This window comes from Protopterus annectens, chromosome 13.part0 (genome assembly GCF_019279795.1).
Source record: "Protopterus annectens isolate FY-2018-M chromosome 13.part0, PAN1.0, whole genome shotgun sequence".
Lineage (NCBI taxonomy): Eukaryota > Metazoa > Chordata > Ceratodontiformes > Protopteridae > Protopterus > Protopterus annectens.
The window spans coordinates 266,901,932-266,926,931 of record NC_056747.1 but is presented as its reverse complement, the minus strand read 5'-3'; the positions used below and the strand labels follow the sequence as shown (position 1 = coordinate 266,926,931).

The 25,000-nt window shown below is 38.8% G+C and overlaps 1 protein-coding gene across 3 annotated transcripts in view; it reads left to right on the top strand.

The window, feature by feature from the left end:
• RAB3A (RAB3A, member RAS oncogene family) overlaps positions 1-25,000 on the top strand; it is a 388,099-nt gene that overhangs the window by 5,168 nt on the left and 357,931 nt on the right. The window contains exon 2 of one of the 3 annotated variants that reach the window (XM_044053827.1): positions 11,551-11,662. The exons of the other annotated variants lie outside the window; for them this stretch is intronic. Coding sequence (XP_043909762.1) covers positions 11,597-11,662 — 66 coding nt within the window. The 5' untranslated portion in view covers positions 11,551-11,596. The remainder of the gene's footprint in view (positions 1-11,550; positions 11,663-25,000) is intronic. 3 annotated transcript variants of the gene reach the window in all.

Here is a 25,000-nt window from a genome sequence, read left to right as displayed (position 1 = left end):
TAAGACACATAACTCATGCATACGTATAAGACCACTCATTCCATGCAGACTCACTGTTTCTGAACTGTATCCTGACTAAGACTCTGGGCTTACTTTGACTTCTGTTGAACAGGTGTAAAATGGCGTAGCTGGACAGTAGCATTATGATGACTTATTCAAGGGTTTGCAGCTGGCTGAAATGCAGTTTGTTCAGACAGTGTTACAGTGGTCAGGCCTTGCCATTGCATTGAGGTTCAGTGATGTCAGAGTTGATTATATTAAGTTTGTGGCAGCAGGGAATTTTTCTCGTGTGGTGCTTGCATTCCATAGTGATACCTTGGGTTCCAAAAATCGCATTGATCCTATAAATTTCAGTTGGTCTGTATTTCAGTAAAAATGTTTCTGAATTGCTACCTCAGACACACAAAAAGGAGATGGTCTGTGTAAGAAAGAACAAACTCAAAAATGTAACCATCGAGAGAGAACCTCAGCAGCAACAAAGAGAGGAGAGATTGATATGTAGGAGAAAATTTGATGATTCACCCCTAGCAGGTATCCCTGCAGATGAATGGTACATGTAGTGTCATTTTGTTATTTAGTAGGGGCATTTTAGTTTTGGCACTTATGGCTGACATAGTTAATTCTTTAAATCTATTTACTGTCTTGTGATCCGTAGTACATTTTACATTAATTGAACAGCCAACTGTTGCACCTTAATTCTCTGGAATTTCATTGTGTTCTGTTTGATTTGTTTGTGAAAAGGTTTTGCAGCTTGTTTTGCATCCTCTTGGGTAATATTGGATATCAATCTGGGTTATCCTTTAGTTGGGTTACTTTTTGGAAATCTGTTAAATGTAATTATTCCATTTTCACCTTGTCCTGCTGCGTAATCTGTAGCTGATTGATGCTCTGGTGCTTTATGTCATCCTGTCCATAGTAGTCCATGGTCATGCTTATTTGCATGGATCTTAAAGCTATGACTTTTGAATCCTTATCATGTCAGAATAAATGACCAACTATCATACATTTGAAGTCAAAATCCTGAAATCCACAAAATATAAAAGCTCAGAATCCTCAAATAATATTGAATGGTCACAAGAATAAGTATAAAAAAGAACATAACACACTAAATAAAAATGAAAAACAATTTTTCCTGGTCGTGTGGTTTGTGTCAACTTTGATACAAAATGTATGTTTTGAGATGAACACGATTTTTGGTTTTCTGTAAATATCAGGACTTTGCCTTCCATATTACGATCTTCATTCATTTAAACTCCCTTCTTATGATAAGGAACTTTATTTTTTCTTAAAAAGAAAAAAAATGACAAACGAAGTTTATTAAATTATCATGTATGGCATAGGTAATCGTACATTTATATAAATGATAACAAACCATATTGACATAATTTCAGTTGCAAACATACATTACAAACCATGTTAATACAGTTGTAGTTGCAGACATACATCACTTATAACCTATCAGTCGAATAATACAGAGCTCATTCAAATCCTGCCTTCTTTTAAACCTCGTTCCTCCTCTGCATGTATTGTTTCCACAATTACCATTTTTTTCTATGTAATTTGCTCCTATCCTCTTCTAAAGATTTGAATTCCAGTTGTTTTATCTCTGTTAGTATGTTTGCTACTTCTAGTAAAATTGGTTTAGACTTTGATTTCCATTTTCTAGTAATTGCTTTTTTGGCAGCCACCATAATTTAGACTTGGCAAGGCCTTACTATGTCTAGGCAAGTCCGATTCTGTATCCTAGCTCAAAAAAATCATTTCCTTAGTTACACCAATTTGCTTGCCCATTATCTCTGACAGAGCAGTCCACAGGGAATCTAACTTCCCAGGAAATAGGTTGTTCCCAGTTACCTATTTCTTCCTCATCATACCTCCAACATTTGCTGACTACTTGAGGAAAAATAATTTGGAGTCTACTTGGGGTATAAAAATTACCATGTACACACTTCCAAACAAAGATCCTAAATTTATAGACGTTGTTGCATATTTGGGAGACATACATAGACTTTGTTGCATGTTTGAGAGACATGCATATATCCCCCATTGTTTCTTTGCAAATTGCTTATCCAGTCTCTCTTCTCAATCCTTTCTAATCTTCTCTGATTCTTATAGTTAGTTATCATGCGATATTCTATATGCTCTACTGATTATTCCTTTCTTAATGGCAGCTTCTTTTCTAGATTCTACTATAAATTCTACCAGTGCTGCTCTTTCGTTTAGGAATCCCTATTTCTTTCTCTTTGCCTATACTCTGATGTCAATCCTTGATGGGGAAGGCAATCTCTAACGTGCAGTCCAAATAAATTCTGGGTGTCGTCCCATTTTATTACCTTTCCCTCTCTAGTTACTTGATCCCGATACCTTGGCTCCTTTACCGGTTTTCTCCCGTAAACTTGGTTTGTCTTTGGGTCTGTATTTACATTACAATATGAATATTGTGCCACAAGGGATTTTTTTTAGTTTGCTTTGTTAACTAGAAACCTGTCATTTTAGTGTCTCATATATTTGGAAAATGTTTTCTGCCCATGCAATTCCTTAGGCTGTGTGTGCTACTTTTTTTTTTTTTAAATCTTCTTACACGTCTCCATATCTCCCGTATACACATACACATCTGAAATACAGTCGTACATTAAATTATACATTGTACAGTCGCTAACAAAAAAGGTGGTGATGGATTCATAATCAGTGAACATAAAGCATGTTTTTCCAACATTCTCATTTAGAGGGATGGAGCCCTGACTGCAACCTAGATGGTGACAGAGTTTGATTGGCAGGGAAGGTGGAAATAAGGTTCGATTTGATCAACCATCATGGGGATGGGGCTTGACGCCTTTGCTTGTAGTCAGGTGCTTGCTTGTGGAGACCAGTGATTATTCTCCAGCTGTAGAGCTGGCTGTCATTCCAGTGGAGAGGGAAAGCTTGGCCATCTGTTGTGCTCTGCTCCTGTTGGCATTTAATTTACCTTAGAAAAACACACCCTCATTGTCCATGCATATGATGAACTGCCTCCCAGGTCTCACCCTAAGGAATTGAGGAGACTGGCTGCTCTGGGAGGGGAAATTTGTCCAGACAAATAGACTGTAACTGATCTCTCTGGAAGTGTTTTGCCCTATAGAGCGGTGGGATCTGGCTCCACTTGGAAAAATAATTCCTTGAGAAATAGAGGGAACTGATATCTCTAAGAGGAACAAGAGCTCTGTAAGGCCAAAGGCCAGAAAATGAGTGGTAGGAGGCATTGTGGGGCAAAATAGATATATAATGTGTGTTCAATAGACTCCCCTGACTAAGCATTAATGGTACATGTGATTTTTTTTTGTAGATGAGACATAAGCATATTTACAAAGTTTAAATGTAGCCCAAGCATGGACAAACAGAAAAAAATGAAACCCACATAAATGTAATTGGTTATTCTTTTTTTTTCTGTATCTTTTGGCTCCTATGCCTGCTGACTTTCTGGTCTTTTAGGTGGCAGTTGGCACGTTTGCTTCCTGATACTGGGGATGTCCCCATTACAGTAATGGAGTGTGAGCCAACTGGAGGGGCTATCATACAGGCAGCTATAAGGGTTCCTTGTACCCTTTTCATCATCCTAATAACTGAGGGTGTATCTGTTGGCAGTAACCCCCCACCCATGGTGATGTGGGAACCTGCATCACTGCAGAGATTATCTGCATCCCTCTGTTGCCTCTTGGATGCTTCTTTACGCACACACTAACAATATACACCATCACTGGCGTAAGAAGGCCAGCTCCACACCCTTCCTACTTCTGTCTTCCTGCAAGCATACTTTTGCACCAGGGCAGAAAGAGCAGCCAGCCAGGAACTACTGCTTTGTCTTGTAGGATGAGTGAGTCATATGCTGTTCACTGTCACTTGCCCCTGCCTGGTACTTCCAACACCCAAGCTGCTTCTCAGGCTCTCGTTTTCTGGGTCACAGTTGGGGTTCATCCTTGTCCACCACAAGGCCAAGTAGTCTGCAGTTGTTATCCCATGCTACCTATCATCAAGTGATGTTATCCATTTTCCTAACAGGTGTATTTCATTTGGTACATTTTGAAGGCAGTATTTCCATTTCTTCGGTTTGGACTTCTGTTGTGGGTAGTCAGTCTTACATCAGTAAGTCTTTATTTTATACTACTTAGTTCTCCGTTTCCATCAAGTAACGATATTAGTGCAGGTTGTGTCCTTCCCACCAATTCATCTAAACTAAGATCTCTTATTCAAATTCCACACTCAAGGAACTGAAATTAGCATCCAGTTTGCTTCCTAGTACCTGACATATGACCCCATTTCAGCTACTCACAGTATATTGATCATTTTTCTTTTTTTTCCCCCAGTGCCTCAAATCCCCCCTGCCAGAAAATGTAGTGCAATCTTTAAATATACAAAACTGTCGTCAGTTTATATGTGATGAATGGGCATTTAATCCTATCTGCTGCTACCACTTTATATATAATGAAAAGGGATATCGTCTGCTGATCTGTACTACCTGTCGCCAGTTAACATGTAAGGGATGTCCAGCCTTAAGACCATATGCAGATGTGCACTGCTGCATTGGGCAGTAGCCAATGGCTACCACAACTGTATAGGCTTTGTACTCTATATTTGAAGATTAGCATTATAATCACCGGCATCTCAAGATTTCACTCCACACGAATGGAACCCAATTCATTCCAATGCAGTGTTACTAACGGTAACCGAAGTGTGTCCATGATTAATTTGCACACAAATGTATACAATTTATTTTGTAGTAGGGGTTCTTAGTTGTATCTCTGCAATACCAATACCCTCTTCCGTATTACAGTAATGCTAAAACTGGCTAGACCACTGTAGCGTACCAAGAAACACAGTTACTGTTTATCTTTAAAATAAGCTGTCTGTTAAGTATTGAAATGGCAGCAATAGCTTGAGCTTGGGTAGTAGCGCCTTGAAAGGCTGAAGCTAATAGTTTGAAGTACTTCACTTCAGTATTCGTATCCTTACGTTAATAAAGCACTAGTCACAATAATTTAATATTTAATAATTCTTTACATGAAATAAATGCAATTGATAAATGCACTTGGTCAAATCAGATATTGAAGAAAGTAAAAAATTTTTTGATGTTTTCTTTGTGCAGGTTTAAACAAATAGATGGTATAAAGAAAAATTCTGACTAGCAACTTATCTGGACCTATCACGACTAGTAGACAAAAAGCTATACTAAATTCTGACTACCTCTGACATAGAAGTCTGAACAGTACTTGCATAATTCGACAGGACAGTTTACTAAATTTGAGCTTTTTCAAGAATGCAGTTCACTGATCAGTCTAGAAGTAAGGCATTAACTTCTCTGGCAGTTGTTTTCTTCCACTACTTTAGAATCCAAGGCAATCCTCTTGAGATTTACAAGGTTAACGGTGCTTTTCATGGGCAGGGGCTTGAGTCCCACAAGCTAATGTCCAATTTAAGTACTGCATTTTTTTTAACTGAAAGCTTTACAAGTGTGTGCACATTTGAGAAACAGATTAAGTTTCAGTTTCTAACAGATTTGCGGCTTTTCCATTGAAAGCAGTATCACACTCAGTAACATTACATTTTTGCATTCTGTACATTATATGAGAACAACATCTCTAACAACTGCAGATTTTTATGAAAAGGATTGATATTTAAAGTCCATTCACTATAGTTTTTGCATGTTTTGTTGAATAGCATTTGCACGCTTTACTTAACCAGCTATGTTCCTTCTCTGGAAGCAAGTGCATTCTGTTTAGTATAATACAACTATTCGGGTCTACTTCATGTAGTCGTAAGCTGACAATACCGAGTCTAATATTGTTGGCACGGCACGACAATATCGAAAGTGAAGAACATCGTACAAGTAAACGGAAATCTCCGTAAGGGGAGATTTCCGTTTACCTCAATGTAGTGCGGTCTCGGAGTTGGTATATTTAAGTGTGGGGGGGTGTGGTGTGGGGGGTGCACGGCGGCTTGCCCCCTGCCTACGCCATTTAGTTTTTTAAAATTTTTTTTTTTTTTACTTTATTCAATGTTTTACTTAATTGATTAATAAAGTTTGACCTTTATTGATTTGATTAAGTAAACTTTCAATAACGTGATATAGATGCCAACTATTCTACTACAGTCCGCATTACTGTATTCAGTAAGCGAAAGGATGACCATCCATCATTTCCTTTTCTTCTTTCTCAGTTTTTGTTTTTAAGATTCCTGAGCCTTATTTAGTATCTAGAGCAACTCGCCTCTCTTCCTGTAGTATAACCAAAAGGAGAGACTGTGCTGCCCCTTAAACAACCAATTATTTCCATTTAACTTTACAAGGTTTCAGTAGTAGTATATGTAAAGTAATCATGTGACTTGCATAATGATATATGGATACTGTACCACCTGTTCATAGTTTTTTTTCTAGATATTAGCTATTAGGATGCTGTAGCTTTCCTGCTATCCCAAATCTATCATTGTATTGTATTAATTGAGTTCAAGATGTGACCTGCTTTGTCCACTAAAAGAATGGAATATATTTAGTAAAAGTGTGAATGGCTGGTCTCATTGGTATAGAGGGATGAAGCCCTGAATTACAGTCCAGGCAAACTTGAGTTCAGTGTAGGTAGCTTGCAGCTTGAACTTCTGTTGGAGGAGGCATGAGGCAGATGGACATGCCTGTCTTTAGGGGCAGGAAGGAAAGCTGTGACCATCCAGTGCCATAATCCCTCAGACAGGTGACATCATAAGGACTGCCCAGGAGCAGTCATTTATCCACTATGCAATGAACATGGTAGCCCTAATCGTAGGTGCACAGGAGTGTGATTCACAAGTGGAGGGTGGTAAAGGCTGCCACTGTGGTGTGGGTTTGTTGTCCCCTTCCCAGGGATGGGTTCACTGAGCATGCCAAGTATGCTTTTTATTGTTGGGATGCCAGGAAAGACTGAAACCACTGATGAGGCTGCCTGTATGCTGGCTTCTTTCAGTCAGCTCTCACTCGCCATGGTTACGTAAGACATGGGAAGAAATGGTCTAGCAGATAGCCGGACACTTGGTGGTCATTAGCTGTTGTAGCAAAAAGCATACTGAAAAAAAGTAACACTGCAAAATGCTGGGATTTGTAGTCCTGTTACAGAAAATGCTGGGATTTGTAGTCCTGTTACAGCTTCAGTCCTACCATTTTCATCTTAAGTCAAGATTTAGCCTTTCCGTTAACTACTTTATTAGCCTTAGTCATTAAGTGCTGTATTGACCTTCCTAGCCATAAGTGTGGTCATAGAGTCCTGTACTGATTTGGTAGCCAAAACACCCAAATATTTAATTTGGGAATCTTTCCAAAAGAGCCATTTTCATTATCTCACCTGTTTTACTGGTGTTTACCTTATTGCCTCTTTTTTTACTTTTCATTTTATTAATGTTATAACCCCAAAAAGTGCCAGAGTTCTTCAGACATGAACAATAATACTGTAGTCCTGTTTGGGTTTTGTCAGACATATTAGCATGTCATCTGTGAAGGGATATATTACCTCCTTTGCACCTGTCTTGTATCCCTTTACAACAGATTTCATTCCAATCAAAGGCTGTAGGTATAATGATAATAAAAGTGGTGATGGTTAACAGCTGTGATGGGTCCACCATTGTAGTTTCAAGGGGATGAAAGCCCCCCTGTGTCTTTATATGTACTGTTGAATCCAAGTGTATTGATACTATCAGTTCTGCAAATCCTTATTGCTTTCCTTAGTCCAAAGGCATGCAAACTTTTAGCAGGTCATAGTATTGTTTTCCATCAAAGTTTTAAATTTATCCAAGCATATTGTTGTAAGTTATCATTATTCTTCCATGCGGTGGTGCAGAGTCTGCATGTCCTCCCTGTGGTCGCGTGGGTTTCCTCCAGGTGCTCCGCTTTCCTCCCACATCCCAAAGACATGCTGTAGGTGGATTGGACACACTAAATTGGCCCTAGGTGTGAGTGTGTGCATTTGTGTGCCTTCTGTGGAAGGTTGGGCGCCGGGCTGGCAATTCAACATCGTAAAACTCCACTGCCAATCGGTAATTGTGTCTTTAGTGTATTTTCACAAACTCGTGTTGAACATTGTTCAGTTGTCTGTACCACATATCTGTTATCTCTGTATTTGGATAGTAAGCTCTCGCTACCCATACTTTGTGCTCCCCCTTCATTATTTCCCAGACTTTGTCAACAATCTTGGGTGTTATCGACCTGCTAGTATACAGTTACCTTGGGCACCCCCGCATCCCGCAGATAATCCTTTTATTTCTTTCTAATATCCCTCCCATTAGTCTCTGCAGTGTAACAGACATTCATAAACATGGTTAAACATATTTGTAACCACAACTATACCCCTAACAAAAGAGTTACCAGTCATGGGTTGTAATCCAGCAATGGTTCTTTGTAATCTCTGTGTTTACTCTCTCAACACAAGCTGCTTTTGATTACCCCAGGCAATTATGAAACAATGTATCCTTGAGAGATTCTATTTAAAAATATATATATATTGTCTATGACATCTGTTTCTTGGCTAATTCCCACTATGTTCACTTTGAACTGTTAAGTGAGTGGTATTTAACTGTCTTTCCAAATATGCAAATGTTCCCTTTTAACTAGATTAGCAGTGTGTGCCTTCACTTCCTTTGCAATTTCTCTTTTTATTTTTTCCCATCACTCAAGCACTGATTGGCCGTCTCCATTGTAATGTGCTCATTAGTATTTATTTACACTGTAGTAACTGCTGAGTTAGTAGTTTGTAGATAAAAAATGAAATCTTTGAATAGTAAGTGTAATGTGGAGTTGCATACACTATTGAAAAAAAAACTCTCAGACCCATGACACGGATTTTATGGACTTCTTCATAGGGAGAGTGTTGAATTATCTGAACTGTTTAATTATTTCATTAACTAGCCTGACAAGATGTCTTGTATACTCACTGTAGAATTCCCTTAGAATAGAGAAGAATTTGGCTTTTTTCAGTTTTTATCACCCCTCCTTCCCATCAAAGGGGACACTGTCTTTAGTTGATTTCCAACTTCATTGTGGTCAGCTCAGGTTTGGAAATGGGGCCAGTTTCAGGCCAGTTATTTTATTAATCCATTTCACCACTATCGGTCAGTCACCTGATGTTTGAGCTAGTCCAGTTGAGGTACTTGCATAATACGTCTACTTATGACTTGAAACCTTATTGGACTAGTTTTGCGTCAGTTGCAGTGTATATGATTAGGAGCAATTGATGGCCTATGTCATGGTCATTTTTGCATCTCTGGATCAGTGTGCTGCAGTTCATGTAGGTTCAGTGTTGACTGGGGTATAGAAGTTTGCTAGGTTCAGGAGCTTTGGTTTTCAAGGACATTGAGTAGAGGTGGGAATGTTGATAAATGAAAATGGCCTTCTTGAGAACAAATGTGATTGAATGATAGTTCTTTATCTGTTATTAGGAAGCCTTACATAAGACGGTAAAGTTCTTGTCTGCAGAGATTTCTGCAATATTGACTCTACCAGCAATGTTTTTTTAGATCATGAACAACCTGTGCAGACCAGCTTGTGTAGCAGACCAGAAGTTTTTTTTTCCTGTCTTGCGGTACTTTCCTGAAGCCATTCACTCAATTTTTATCTGATAAGATTGGTCCAAAAACCATCTAGACAGTTTTGGGTGGATCATACATTGGTCCAGAGTGTGAGCCACCAAGATTAGATTAGTGTTGGCTTGGGTTTTGCTTTTCTGACTTTGACAAAGTCATGGATGGGATTTCAGCTGTTCATTCAACCAATTGCAGACCGACTCCAAGTTGCCCAGAGACATTCACTCTCTGATAATTTTCTGGATTGCCCAGCCTTACCTCTCCATAAAAAGCTGTTATTGAATCTTCATTATCTGGACAATTGTCACCTATTTAGCAGCCTTTTTTCCTGGAAATGTTAAGAAGGTAGTATATATATATTTATATTCAGCTGGAATTCTGTTTGACATTTAATCTCCTCAACGAGTGGCAGTTTGTTTTCGAAATCTCATGCTCTCCTCCACCCCTGGCAGTCTAATTTCAAGAATCATCGTATTTCAATGAGACTTCTCTCACCAGGGAGATGAATGGCCTTTTTATGGTAAGGGATTATTGTATTTATTCTGTCTTTGTCTTGCAGGAGAAGTGAAGTGTACCAAACGGGTGTAGCTAAGTTTTATAGAATCAGTCAAAAATGTCGTAAAAAGGATAAATGGATAAGTACAGTCAACCCGCACTTGTCCCCTTTTAGTAAATAGTAAAGCACAAGCCCAGTGAAAATGATCCACATGTCCACACTAGTTATAACTGAAGAAGCACTGAGTACTGTTGTATGAAAGGTCTGTCACATGCCCACACTAGTTATAACTGAAGAAGCACTGAGTACTGTTGTATGAAAGGTCAGTCACATGCCCACACTAGTTATAACTGAAGAAGCACTGAGTACTGTTGTATGAAAGGTCTGTCACTTGCCTTATAACTCCCTTTTCACTGTGTGAATAAATTCATTTGTAAGGACTAGTTATAAGTGAAGGATGCACTGAAGTACTGCTGGTCCTGTGGACAGTGGAACGGACAGTGGAATGGGCTTCTTTATTGCCTCTCTCCCTGGAGAGGGGAAAATGATCCAATAATATTGTTCATGAATACCCTGTCACTGTTCCGCTGAGTTTGCTGTTGGGCTACACTTTTCCAGCACTTTTACACCAGCCACATGATAGTGGAAGTGGATGCCATGGCTACCAAATCCAAGCAGAGGACTCATTAAGTTCAGTGTTTCATTTCAAAGTTATGCACACCAAAACTTTGAGAGGTTAGTAATAGTAATATAAAGTAACTGGATAGCGTTTACCATGAGTTGGGAAAACAGTATATAACATTATAGGAGCGGGACACGCTAATTACTTCTTCTAAGTAGCTAGAGGAATTGAGTCAGTGCAATATGAATTTCCATATCATTTATCTTTTTTCTTATGAGAATTAAATTATAATTAATCTTTATAGAATAGTTCTGCTACAGGTCAGCCAGTCTGAAACTGGTGGTGTGTATGAAGTAGTAGTAGTAACATTTGTTGAATCAGCTGGTACCTGCCAAAGTGAAGAGACCACATAAGATAATGACTTCTTCCAGTCTGCCCTGATATGCTCTTATACATTTTTTTTAAGATCAAGGATAGAGAAGATGCTTTAAAGATGTCCAGAGAGCTAGAGATTCCCAAAGTACAAAAAAAAAAATATCTAAGGTGATTTGGTCATCGACTTTCATCACTAAGGCTTCACAATGAACACACAGAGCGCATCACAACTTGGAGGAAGGAGTGGCAGAAATGCACTTTGAGAGTACCCCCCTCACTCACCCAATGAGACAGAACAGCTGGTAAAGGAGCATGGCTGTGCTGGTTGTGTTTTTAAAGACTGCAGCGGTGATAGCAGGGGGAGAATTGCCTAACTGGACTTGGTTTACAACACTGGACTGTGCTTGTTACTCTAGGGTTTTGCAGATTTACTGCTGGCTGCATTTAGATTAATGGAGTGGTGCTCTACTTTCTTATATTCTTTCAGCTCAAAGGGAGGAACAGAGTCACCTAATAGAAGAGATTAGGGATGTATGCTGCCTGAGGAAAGCTTTATTGTATGGCAACTCCTTCCAGAGAAAGTCTGCACTGATTTAACTGTGAGTCATTTCCTTTTATTAATGGTTTCCTGGTGCGCTGTATACCTGTCTAGTAAATCCAGATGGGATGTGATTGTCCTTTTCAAGTTAATAAGTTAGACTGATGAATCCTATTCTAGGTTAAACTTATAATGGGAATGTATGTTGCTTGTATACTTTTGTCTCTGTTTTCTTTTCTTTCTGCCAACGATGTCCGTACATGAAATTATTATCCATTAAAGTTTAGTGTTAATAATAGCCTTAGCAGACTATTCATCATGACCTCTTCCCTACTTCTTTCCATGATGACTTGGTTTGCTCTGCTGCTGACATTCCCTCGTCTGCTAACCTCATTGGCGTTTTTTGAGCTTCTTTTCTGGTACCGTCATTAGAGGGAGAGGTTCTATCTGCAATCCTGACTAAGGTTTTTAGATATGTTAACATGTTGTTGGTGATAAATGTGTATTTTTAGGCTCGTAGCTACTTACTAGGCTATTGATTTGTGAAGAGATTTGCATTATGAAGGTAGTTTTTAGCCCTTATGTTTTTGCATAAAATAACCCAGAAATGGGCCGAGCGAGGATATGTCAGGACATTCTGTTATTTCCTGCATTCATGAGGGGCAGTGGTACTAAACCAGGGGGTGAATTTGTGGTTATCTATCAGTCATCCGAGTTATGTTTGAATAGAGTAAGAGATGTACTTTGTTTTATATGGAGTGAAAGAAGGATGGTTCCATAGAGGTGGTATTTTCTGCGATACAAACCTGTCCCTCCAACATGTTCTGTGTACTTTGCAAAACAAATTTGAAATTCCTTGAGTGAGCGTTTTATGATATCATTGTACTTGTTAGGCCTGACAGAATGGGGTCTGTTGAAGCTCTCTGCAGAGCAGAGGTCTCCTCTCAGCGGGCTGAATGATACTGAGATGAGGGACAGAGATTTGAGATGGTCTGCATTTTTTACAATTTAGGCTGTTGATTTGATTAGTAAGAAAGCATTGTGGTTGCTTTAGTTGTGACAAATGCTTAGACTGGTGTGTACCGAGAGGGGTAATATACTTGGCGACCATCCTAATTAGTGCTCAGTGCAGTGGAATTGTATCCCTCCATCTGAACCCAGCACCCTTAGATGTCAATTTGTTATCATAGGTTCCCAGATCACTAACTATGTGTTAGTTTTCGGGATGTGTGTTGTTGGTGTGATAGTTACAAGGGGCTTCATGCTTGCCAAAGGATATGATTATACAGTTCTTCGCATTTAAGTTTAGTCCATGGTTTTGATGCTAGCTATTTGTTTAAGAAAGGCCCTTTTAAGGATATTGGTGTTCTCTGGGGAGTTTATGATAGCACCAAATTTTACCATTGGCTAACAGTTGTGATGGCAACTGTTTGTAAAATCATATGCTGCTTTGGGTGTAAATGATAGTGAGTAGATGTTCTTTACAGGTTTTCTGGGAGAGTGTAAAAAAATTAGGCTACACCCTGGTCAATTTTACCTGCATCTCAGCATCCCTGTAAACACTATGCAACACATCTATAAAGGGCTTTGGCAATGCCATTTCTTCTAATAAACTGAAAAGAAATTGCCAGTTTACTGCATTAAATACTTTTTTGGCATTTAGTGAAATCAGATCCACTTTAGTCTCTTTCTTTTGCATGTTGTATAAACACATTCATTCTTATTATATTATCAGAATTCCTTATCCCCATTTTAAAACCACATTTGATCAAGTCCTTAATTCCATTCACAATGGGGGCTAACCTTCATGCGAATATATTCATAAATGATTTATGATAGTGCTTTTAAGAGTAATGGGCTTTGTGAACCATGGGGTCTGGTTGGTTGTCACTGTTGAAGTGACACCCCGACCTCATGTGTAAAAATGGGAAAAAGGGTTGTGGATGGATGGATGATGGACCGACACAATCCTGCTTGCAAAAAATCCTTCCCTACTTTCTGATTAACTATAATAATTCCCCTTTTCCATGACTATGGGATATGCCCAAGACCTCATTCGACAGATTCAACCAGACCCTCCACATTCTTACTCAAACTAATTTCTTTCAGATTAAAATAGACCCCTGTGCATTCCTCACTTTTCTATGTGCCCAAAACCTCCTTGAATTTCTTCTTCCATAATTTTACACATTCAATCAAAGAAAAACTCAGCAGACCACCAAGCTAAAAACACAGTTTTTAATCCAAGAGTAATAGTTAGCAGTTGCAGGTAAAACCCTTCTTCAGACAATCACATAAGATAAGAGCATTATTTAAAATACAAACAACCAATTAAAATCATTTAATTAATTAAGGATTAATAATGATATCTACTCCCTTTTAGGGCAAGCTTTAGGGGTACAACCCCATTAAGGCCTGGATCTCTGTCAGCTCTTAAAGTAATAATCCATATTGTTTCACAATACTCAGTATAACCAATTACATCACCTCCCCTCTCACTAAAATGAATAAAAATAAATGGATAATCTAACTTCCAGATTTATGTCCAGGAGTTATAAAACAGATTAAGTGAAGGAAGGGGTCCACAATATGACTAGCTCTAGGAATAATAGAGCTGCCCCTTGGTATTCGAATCGAAGGAATGAGTATGGAGAATATCCTGCTGGTGGGAGAAACAGGACCAGCATGGATGACCATAGGAATAGAATTAAGTTGAACCTTTATATTAAGTATTGTAGTGATATTAAACAAATGTGTGATATTACTAGAGGTAAATGGGGTAGTTTGTCCTCAGATGATACGCTTAGGGATATAGTGGGTGATGCCCCTAATTTTGTTTATAAAAGTAATAGGAATTTGAAGCAGATACTATGTGACAAAGATAGAAACAGGACAAAGGTGTATAGGAAGACAGACACGTTTCCCTGTCAGCATTGTAAAGCTTGCCAGTACATCTATTTAGGATGTCAGTTTGTTCATCCTGTCACGAATAGGGTTTATGCACCAAAGCTTCTAGCCACTTGTAACACACAAAATGTGGTTTGTCATGCCCAGTGCATATGTTGTAAATCTTTCTATGTGGGTAAGACTAATTGTCGGCTGAAAGATAGGATATCAGCTGTACGTCTGCAAGACCCACACAGTGCTCTGTTTCAACATATTCCTAAGTATCCTGGGCATTATTTTCATTTTATGGTTTTGCAGTCTCTTCATTTTAGTGAGAGGGGAGGTGATGTAATTGGTTATACTGAGTATCGTGAAACAACATGGATTATTACTTTAAGAGCTGACAGAGATCCAGGGATTAATGGGGTTGTACCCCTTAAAAGGCATAGATGTCATTATTAATCCTTAATTAATTAAATTATTTTATTGTTTGTTTGTATTTTAAATAATGCTCTGTGATTTTATGTGATTGTCTGAAGAAGGGTTTTACCTGAAAGCACTACTACTCTTGGATTAAAAACTGTGATTTTAGCCTGGTGGTCTGCTGAGTTTTTCTTTGATTTGCTTTGTTTACTACAACAGACCTTTGGTGCCTTAGTATCTGGTGTTTCTTCCTCTAATCTTACACATTAATCTATTGGCGAGATGCTCTGATTCTTTGGTAATATAAGTATTTGTAAGTACCTACTGATCTCTTCCTCTCCTTTCTGTGTGCAACAGTCCCAGTGATATAGATTCTGTAAAACTTATCTAAATATTCATAGAATTCCTTAAGATTCTTGAACCAATTCCTCATTACTCTCATCCACCATTTAAAAGCTCTCCCATTCTACTTTCTGCTGTGTTAGTCCAGCTGCTAAGGATCTTGCAACCCTTGTTGATGTAGTCTGAAATAGTTCCTTCACAGCTATTGCTGGTGATAAAATTCTCTCATCTTCCCATCGCTGTAACTTCTCTTTCAACATCCTCTTATGTCTCCTCTTTAAACAGCCTCCACTTTTCTCTTTTAACCTAACTGTATGCCTTGTATCCCTTTATGCGTTTCCTAACCCTTTCCTTGAGCACCAGCTTAAAATGATCCCTAGTATGTATTATGCTGTCTCACTCCTGGAAAAAAAAATCTCTCCTCTATCTAACTCTGAGGCACAACTCTGTTCCATTGCTAATCTGTCCCTTAACATTGTGTGGAAGCAAATGTCACTTAATGAAAACCAGTAATAAAATGTGCCTAACTGTCTGAAATACAAGTGCTTTTACAATTGGGGGGCGGGAGGGGGCTTTGTCCCCAGTATCTCCTAACTCCTTATTTGCACAACATTAAATGAAAGTGAATAGCACAGAACAGTGCTGCACTGGCTGCACACTTCCAAACCATGCACCAGCAGAAACTCCACCGACAAAACGTGGGATTTTGTCTTATTATGTAGCTTGTTCCGTTCGTGGTGTAATTTTGTGAAGAGATGGAGAAACTGTCAATAAAGAACATGTACTGTGATAGTATTGCTCTCATCGCTTGTTACGAAAGTATTGCAATTGTCTGCTTATCTCACCTTCTTTAAGAAAGGCATCCATTTGTCGCTTGTATTAAGTGCTATGGTTTCTCTTTTTGGTACTCTCGTGAAATGCATTTTTAAAATTTATTTGAATGTTTGAATTGAAATACTAGATTATTTGATGCTTTTATTAAGACTCATGATTGTAGTTGTCTCAGGCCACATTTTCTTTCTGAGCTACAAAACAGGCCATGTGCGACTAGTATCGCAGATTTAAAAAGACTGAATGCAATCCGTGTTAAGATTTGCACCTTTTTTATTGACTATGTAGGTAGAATCAGTGACATGTCTAATGACTTAATTTTGTGAATGTTGTAAAAGCATGGAAATGCAGCTGACCTTCCTTGCCTGTATGATTTCACGGATGATGCGAGAAGTTCCAGAAGGAAGTAGAGCTGAATTCCACAGAAAGTTGTGCAAAGAAACTGTAAGAGCACCTTCACAGAGAGAAAATAGCAAGTGTGATGTATTTTTTTAATTTGTTTTACTGTTCTGTAGCACTAATGAAGTTAGATTAAAGTACATTATGAGAAGAACAAATGTGATATGTGGGTTGCGATACCTTTTAAATGGAATGTAGGAATGTTATGTTTCTGACGTTGGCTTTCCTGCATAGTCCATATCCCATGTTGGCTTTCTGAAAAGGGGAATACTTGGGTTGTTAGACCTTGGAACTGTATTATATTTCTAGCAGGAGGTGTTGGCCTTTCAGAAGGTCTTGTACTGCATTTAACACAAGTCATTGGGACTAGTTCAACCGTGTATCGTTTTAGACAGTTAAATTTTGCAAAAGTTTAGAGACAACCACATTTGGTTACATGATATGTAACCAAGCAACAGGTTAATTTGTTGACTGGCTGAACACACTTGGGTACAAGTGTTTCTTTTCAAGGAGCAGTCCAGAAACACTACCTGGTTAACGATTGCCTGCTGAGGCATTCATATAATATTTCCTCCATTGTATGCCTACATTTTACCTCCATCTATAGCTGGATTAAGAAGATGGAGTATGTGCTGTGCTGCATAGGAGCCATGCTTAACTGTTTCTGAGTATTTTTGTATATAACTACTTGCTGATTTGTTTTTGTATGCTTTTTATATCACAACTGAGTATTTTTGCTATGAAGTAGCACATGTTGCATTCCTTCTGCAGGCCGAAGATAATGGTTTGGTCCTCATGTGGCAATGGTTAATTGAAGAATGCAAAGCCACTTGGCAGTTTTTAGTATTTGGAAACCAGTGTGGCATATTTTAAATTAACCAAAATGGTATTGTAAAGTAGTATTCTTTCTAATGTGGTATATTAAACTCTCTGTGGGGGTGTCGTACCATCCTGCTACATAGCTTTTGCTGAATGTGCAGCTTTACTCCTTGTGTACTTTTCATAACAAGAAAACTTTTTGAAATGAATAATGCCAATAAAATTTAGATACTTTACAGTGGCCGTGTTGCTTGATTTATTTATGTAATTGATCCAAAACAAATTTTTAGCAGTGATCAGGCCACTGACAAAGCGTACAGAAATCACATGCACAATGTGGTATATTCAAGACATTGACATCTGCATGTATGTTTAAAATTGGGTAATAATACAGAGGTGAAAGCTGGAATCAGTCATATATATATATATATATATATATATATATATATATATATATATATAAAAATGAAATGTACAGAAGGTTGGAAATAACATAAGAAGGGAAGAAAAGATAGAATGTACATAAAAATAAAAGAAAAAAGTTTGTGTTTGGAATAATTCGTAAAATGGAAAGAAAGCTCAAGGTTACAAGATTACATTGTAACAGTGATTATAAATTAATAATAGAACGGAGGCAGAAAGTTTTTAAACATGCACATTTATCATGATAAAATAATTTTGCATAATAAAAAATGGGGTAGAAAAATAGTCAAGGAAAGTGTATAGTACTGTACAAAAAATTAGAAACTGGAAGATGGGAGCAGTTGTAGAAAATAAGTAATTTTAATTATTTGTAGAAATGGCATAAGTATGAGAAGTGTGGTAAAGACCAGGATTCATTGAAAATAGCACTGCATTGCAAATTACCCTGCACCAATGAGCTGATCTGTGTGGACAGATTCATAGTCATCAAATTTCCCTAATGGGCAACATCTCATTATTCGTGAATTTGCATAACTATGAATTGCTTCAGTGTGCACAGTGGAACACCTAATATTTTTGACACGCAAACACACATTCACACTCACACTGTCTCATACAGTAACCACTCACACAAAAACTCATGGACCAGCTCACACACATGGACGCATGCACACACTGACTCACTGGGTAATACAGTAACTGCTAATGCTCAAACACTTGTGTATAAGCTCTCTCTCTCTCTCTCTCTCATACATACACACCACCCCACACCCATCTCTGTCACCGGCTGTTATAGTAGCCAGTCACTCGGACACTTGTGAACGAGGTCATATGCTCAGTCTCTCTCATGCACAGATATTTGTGGACACACTCACATGCTGATAGACACTGTCTTTCCCTCACTGGCTCATATAGTAGCTACTCGCATGCAGTCACTTGTGGACGAGTTCACTCACAATATTTCTGTCTGTCTGGCTTATACAGTAGCCAGTCATGCACAGACAGTCATGGACAAGCTCACATCCTGATACGCACTCTGTCTCACTCTCTCTCGCTTCCTCACTCTCTCATTCTCTCTCTCACGCTTGCTCTCTCTCTCTCACTCACTCACTCTCTCACGCTGTCTCTCACTCTTACACTCTGTCTCTTGCTCTCTCGTTCTCTCTCACGCTCGCTCTCTAATGCTCTCTCTCTCATTCTCACTCTCTCTCTCACGCTCTCTCATTCTCACGCTCTCTCTCTCACTCTCTCTCTCTCTCTCTCTCGCTCTCTCTCACTCTCTCTCGCTCTCTCTCTCTCTCGCTCTCTCTTTCTCTCTCTCACGCTTGCTCTCTCGTTCTCTCTCTCACGCTTGCTCTCTCGTTCTCTCTCTCACGCTTGCTCTCTCGTTCTCTCTCTCTCACGCGCGCTCTCTCTCTCTCTCTCCCTCTCTCTCATGCTCGCACTCTCTCTCTCGCTCACTCTCTCTCTCGCTCTCACTCTCTCACTCTCTATTTCTCACGCTCGCTCTGTACCTCATGCTCACTCTCCCTCTCTCACTCACTTGCTTTCCAGCTCTCTCATGCACGTGCTCTCTCTCTGTCTTTCATGCACATCCTCTCTCACGCGCGCTTTCACGCTCTCTCACGCGCTTGCTCTCGTGCTCTCTCTCTCATGCCCCCTCTCTCTCTCATGCTCTCTCTCTCTCTCTGAGCCACTCACTCGAATACACTTATGGATGAGCTCACTTGGTGTCTGTCTCTCTCTCCCTCCCCCTTTCTCACTCACACATGCACACACACACACAGACATGCGCATGCACAATCTCTCTCTCATGCACAGCCACTTGTGGACAAGCTCACATGCTGTATCACACAGACACATTCACTCTGTCTCTCCCTCTCTTTCTCTCTGGCTCATACAGTAGCCACTCATGCACAGACACTTGTGGATGAGCTCACTTCCTGACACACATGCACAATTCCATTCATACACACCATGACTTCACATTGCACAAATAGCCAATGGAGGTAAGTGGCTGCATCACCCTGCACCAGTTTCCACTGTAGGAAGGTGTAGCTGTGTGCTGTAGGAGTACTTTGCAATCATCTATGGGCATCTCCCAGAGATGAGCAGTACTCCAAAGGAAAATGTGCACCAACCAGATTATCTGCTGTGTAAACTGTAAGATGAAAGATTGCAATAGACGACAGGAATAAGAGAGAGGAGTAAAAGATAGAAAAGTGATTTATAGGGTGATTCATAGGGTGCATAATGTATGTGTAATAAAAATTAAAAAAAAAGCCATATAAAATAAGTGAAAAAAAGTCAATAGATGAACATAGTAAAAGAATGGAGCTAGCTGTACAAATCTATTGTAATTAGAATGTAGAATTATTTAAAATACAGAGGGATGCTTGTCACAGTAGGGGGAATCCTTGTCAGAAAGTGTCATGTAATTTTAAATACACTTTTATGTAGGCTATTTGTACTTGGTCTACATAAAGGTATATGAACGTAGCCAAGTGAAAGAGGGAATTTAACTTGTTAGTTTGGGTGAAACAGGATGTTACATTAGAATGTGAATGCTCAAATACAGCAGCCACTGCTAAGTGCCATCCAGAGGTACTGTTTGTATTTTATGACTTTATTCACATTTATATGCACACAGTATGCTTTGCAGTGCACCAGACAAGAGCAGTTGAAAAGGTGTAATGTCCTTCTCACATGCTGTGTTGGGACCTGGTGTGCAGTAGCACATAGGGCAAGTCTGTAAAGGTTATCTTCTGTATCACATGCACATACCCTGCCACTGTGTCATCAGGCAAGATTTGGAATATTTTACTTTTCAGTTGGTTAAAATTTATGATTTTGTCTTTAAAAATTATCCTTAAAGATCTTTTTCAGGCACTATATAGATTTTTAATATTTTAGTATTTCTTTCTTTATTTATTTTTTGCAGTGAGGTAAGTGAGCAGTTCTTCATGGGATATGTTCCTATAGCATGGTCTCCTCTTAGTTCCAGCTCACTCTAATCTGCAGGCACATTTTACTGGCTCTGTCCAGTTGTGTAACTCATCCTGGCTGGATCAACAGGCCACCCGCTCCAGCAGTGACAGAACAGGTCTCCCTCAGGAGATCTGTGAGTCGGAGAAGCCACAACTGCTATTTACAGGGACTTAGCTTGACCAGTTTTTTACCCTACACTTTTGCATGTTGGAAATATCTAAATAGGTTGAGTAAGCCATAAAGTGTGTTCAAGGGACCATTTCCCAGGTGCTGAATTGACAGTGCCTCCCATGACTGTCTGTAAACCCAGCCCAGCAGCTCCTGCCAAGCCCTAATGCTACCAATACCTGGTGAAGGATCCTGTTTCTATCAGAACTTCCTCTCCTCCCCCCAAGGAAAAATGTCAGCAGGTGATGCCTCAGTACCAGTCACATTGCCAGACATCACCATTCAGCACACAGTTTCTTAAACTGCCAGACTTCCCCATTCAACACACAGTCTCTTACACTGCCAGACGTCACCATTCAGCATGCAGTCTCTTACACTGCCAGACGTCACCATTCAGCACGCAGTCTCTTACACTGCCAGACGTCACCATTCAGCACGCAGTCTCTTACACTGCCAGACGTCACCATTCAGCACGCAGTCTCTTACACTGCCAGACGTCACCATTCAGCACGCAGTCTCTTACACTGCCAGACGTCACCATTCAGCACACCTGACACTTACTAACCCCTCATTTCTTATTACTTTCTTCAGAATTTCTTGTTCTCCAGTTCTTTACCTTACACCTCCAACTACTTTAAATCCACAGTTATCATAAAATATGCACCCCATCCTTTACCCCCTTTGTCTCTTCATCACCAGTGTATAATGGTGATGCAACACTGATGAACAGCCCATTATCCTTCCATGTACTTACCTTTATACCATTTTTTTTTTTAAAACTAGTCATTTATCTGTTCATTAAATTGAATCACTTTACTCTTCCTGAATATGTCATCCCTCTGGACTGAACAAACCTCAAACACTGTACCTTCCTCAGAGCTGCAAAACATTTTCCCCTAAATGGGTGTAGTCTGCTGTATTACAGGCTGTCTCATCAAGTGCCAGATTTTATTTTTCAGTCATCACATGGCACACTGGTCAGATGTATGTACTTGTTGAGTATGTGCATTTGTTGATAATAGTGTGTGCACAAAGGGGACATCACTGGCAAGTCCAGATCTCTCTCTTGCATAGTAAATGTTTAATTTGACAGACCTGATAACTGTCCTGTACAGTCACAATGTGTATGTGGGTCATGATGAGTTTTTCCAATATTTGCAGGTTGGTGTATTTGAGTACTGTGCAGGTAAGTGTGGAGTGAATTGTGAATTATGTTGAGCATGGGTATTTTAGATTTGTCTGCATGTGATAGCCATATTTTGTGTTAGCCATTGGGGACTTGCGGTGTGACTGCACAGGTTGCTGCAGTACAATCAGTCAAAAGCATGCTATATGTGTGATATGTGTATCAGAAGGATTAATTGGTTGTGGGCTGTATATGAATGGATGCAGGGTTTGCAGTATTCATTCAGCAATGAATAACGCATACGTGTGTGTGTGAGAGCATGTGAGCGAGCCAAAGTGCCTGCAGGTGGGAGAAATGGTAAATGTTTGTACATGTGTGTTAGAGGATATGATGGGTATGATTGCTAGGAGCGAACAGTTATCAGAGGTGTGTGTATTGTGAGACAGGTGAATGTGCATCTGCTGTGTTCTGAGTAGCATTCACCCCAAGGTACGTGCTATTGTGGAGTAGTTATATAAGTTTTGGGCAGATTGTAAGGGGATGTACCCCATGCAAAGATTATGTGGGGGGCTTGCCTTCCACTTCTGAGAAGTGTGCTCGGTGTGTGTTCTGTTTTAAGTACATATAAGTTGAATGGTGTGTGGATTAAGTATACCTGGATGCGTGTTTTTGTTTGCAGTATGTGCATTATTGATAACCAGGGCTGACAACAATTGTATTCTGTTTTTTATGTGAGGTAATTAAATGTATGTTTAACAATGTTTCTGCATATCACTGTTGTCAGTACAGATCAAGGTATATGAAAAACCTCACATTCTTTTTATAAGCATCTTAAAACCAGGTCCATGTCTGTATGCTAACCAGACTTTTACCTGGATTTTTTTAAATGCTTTTTTTCCCACATTTTATAGCCGTTGTAACTGAATTTCCAGTTATTACTACTTACTCCCAGAACTGCTACTCCTGCAACTTTGCCTTTTTGTGTGGACTGTTCTGAATTTAGTTATGTCCTCAGTGTCTAATAGGAGCTTTCACTTTCATACCCTGCCTGTCTGAACATGAAATACTATCATCAGTGGTGGTTTTAACATGTACAGTTTTTCATCTTATCCCACTGATGTGTTCTGCGTGGACTTGTTTTCTAGGGGTTTAACTTTAATACCTGCTAGAAATGCTGACATAGCCTATGTCCTTATGAACCTTGAGCAATATGTAAGAAAGCTTAATTTTAGGATTTAGTTTTAATGATTTGACTATAGCTATGATTACATTGAAGGTTTTGAGTACTTTTAATCCCCCTATTCATTCAATTCTACAAGGTTTTGAGAAAATTTGTGAATTGGGTATTAGAAATAGAGTCAAATATAATAAAAATACTAAGTTTAACAACATGGCCACTGAGGAATGGGACAGGTTGAAAGATAAAAAGAATAGTAATATAAGGATTATGAAGGCCGATAAGGGTGGGTGGGCTTGTGGTCATGGGAAACTGTGACAATGTGAGTAGGATGACATATTATCAGAGGACACCTATGTTAATGTTTCTGTAAATGAACTGAATAGTGCTTATAGAAGAGTTAAAAATTATTTAAAGGGCATGTTTATTCAACAGGAAATTAATATAGACAAGTACATTTATTTGAATGTGGCAACACCAGTCATCCCTGTTGTTTTTCAGTGTGCCTAAAATACACAAAAGCACTCAACAATCCCTAATGCAACCAATTGTTGATGCAAGGGGATCTATTACGCACCCCATACACAAATTTTCTTGATGGTAACTTAAAAATTTGGTCTCGCAAGGAGAACATGTCTTCCGTGATTCTTCTTGGGATTTCCTGGATAAGATTGACAAGTTAGAATTTAAAGATTACTATATTTTTATGACAGTTGATGTTAAAGACCTTTATACAGGAATCAATTGAGTATTGAATGGTTTACAGAATTTCTGTTTGATAATGGACTAATGCAGGATAAAATTAACCTGTATGAAGGAGTTTTGGATATAGTCGTAAAAATTAACTGTATTATGTTTGAAGGACAGTGCTATTTACAATGTAAATGAGTAGCTATGGGTTCTGCTTGCGATGCATTGTTCACTAACATCATCTTGATCCATTGGGAAGAGAATTATCTGTTTAATTCTAATTATATTGGTTCATATAAATTGTATGTAAGATATTTGGATGGTACTTTTATTGTGTGGGATGACAATAGGGAGAAAATAACAGTATTTTTACAATGTATCAATTGGATCACAAATTTTTTAAAGTTTATACATGAAATAGGTGAGACTAAAATAGTTTGCTTAGATATCTGGATAACCAACGATGTCATTAATAAGAGGCTTACATCCAGGATTTATAAAAAACCTACTTATTTGAATGCCTTTTTACATTTTTCTAGAGCTCATCCTGCCACTTGGAAAAGAACAGTTGTGAAGGGTCAGTTTGTTAGGGCAGCTGGAATGGCCATTTTATATAAATCTTTCTTGGATGAGTGTTTTCTTTTGAAAGGTATGTTTAAGGAAAGAGGTTACCTGGAAAGTTTTATTAACAATCTTGTATATGAAGTAATAAATAAAAAGGAATGGAAACATTTCAACTCTGTTCTCAACCACAACACAAGTAATGTAATTAATTTGGCACCATAGCAGAGCCCTAACCCCGACACTGACCTAAACTTAACGGATATCGACCATCAAAATGATTTAAAAGTGCTTTTATAACTATGAATAACACGGATAGTATTTACATTAAATGGACCATGGAGAAAAATTGGTTCATTTTAAGGGAAGATAAACATGTTAGGGAAACTGTAGGGGATAAGCCCCATATTGCCTACAAAAAGGGAAGAAGTCTGAAAGCCGTTTTAGAAAATGAAAAAAAAAAGTTAGAAATAGTAGTAGGAATCCCAGCATGAATAAATGTGGACATTGCTCTTATTTTAAACATGTAGGTGACTGTTTTATTATTAATATATAGTCAGTTAAAG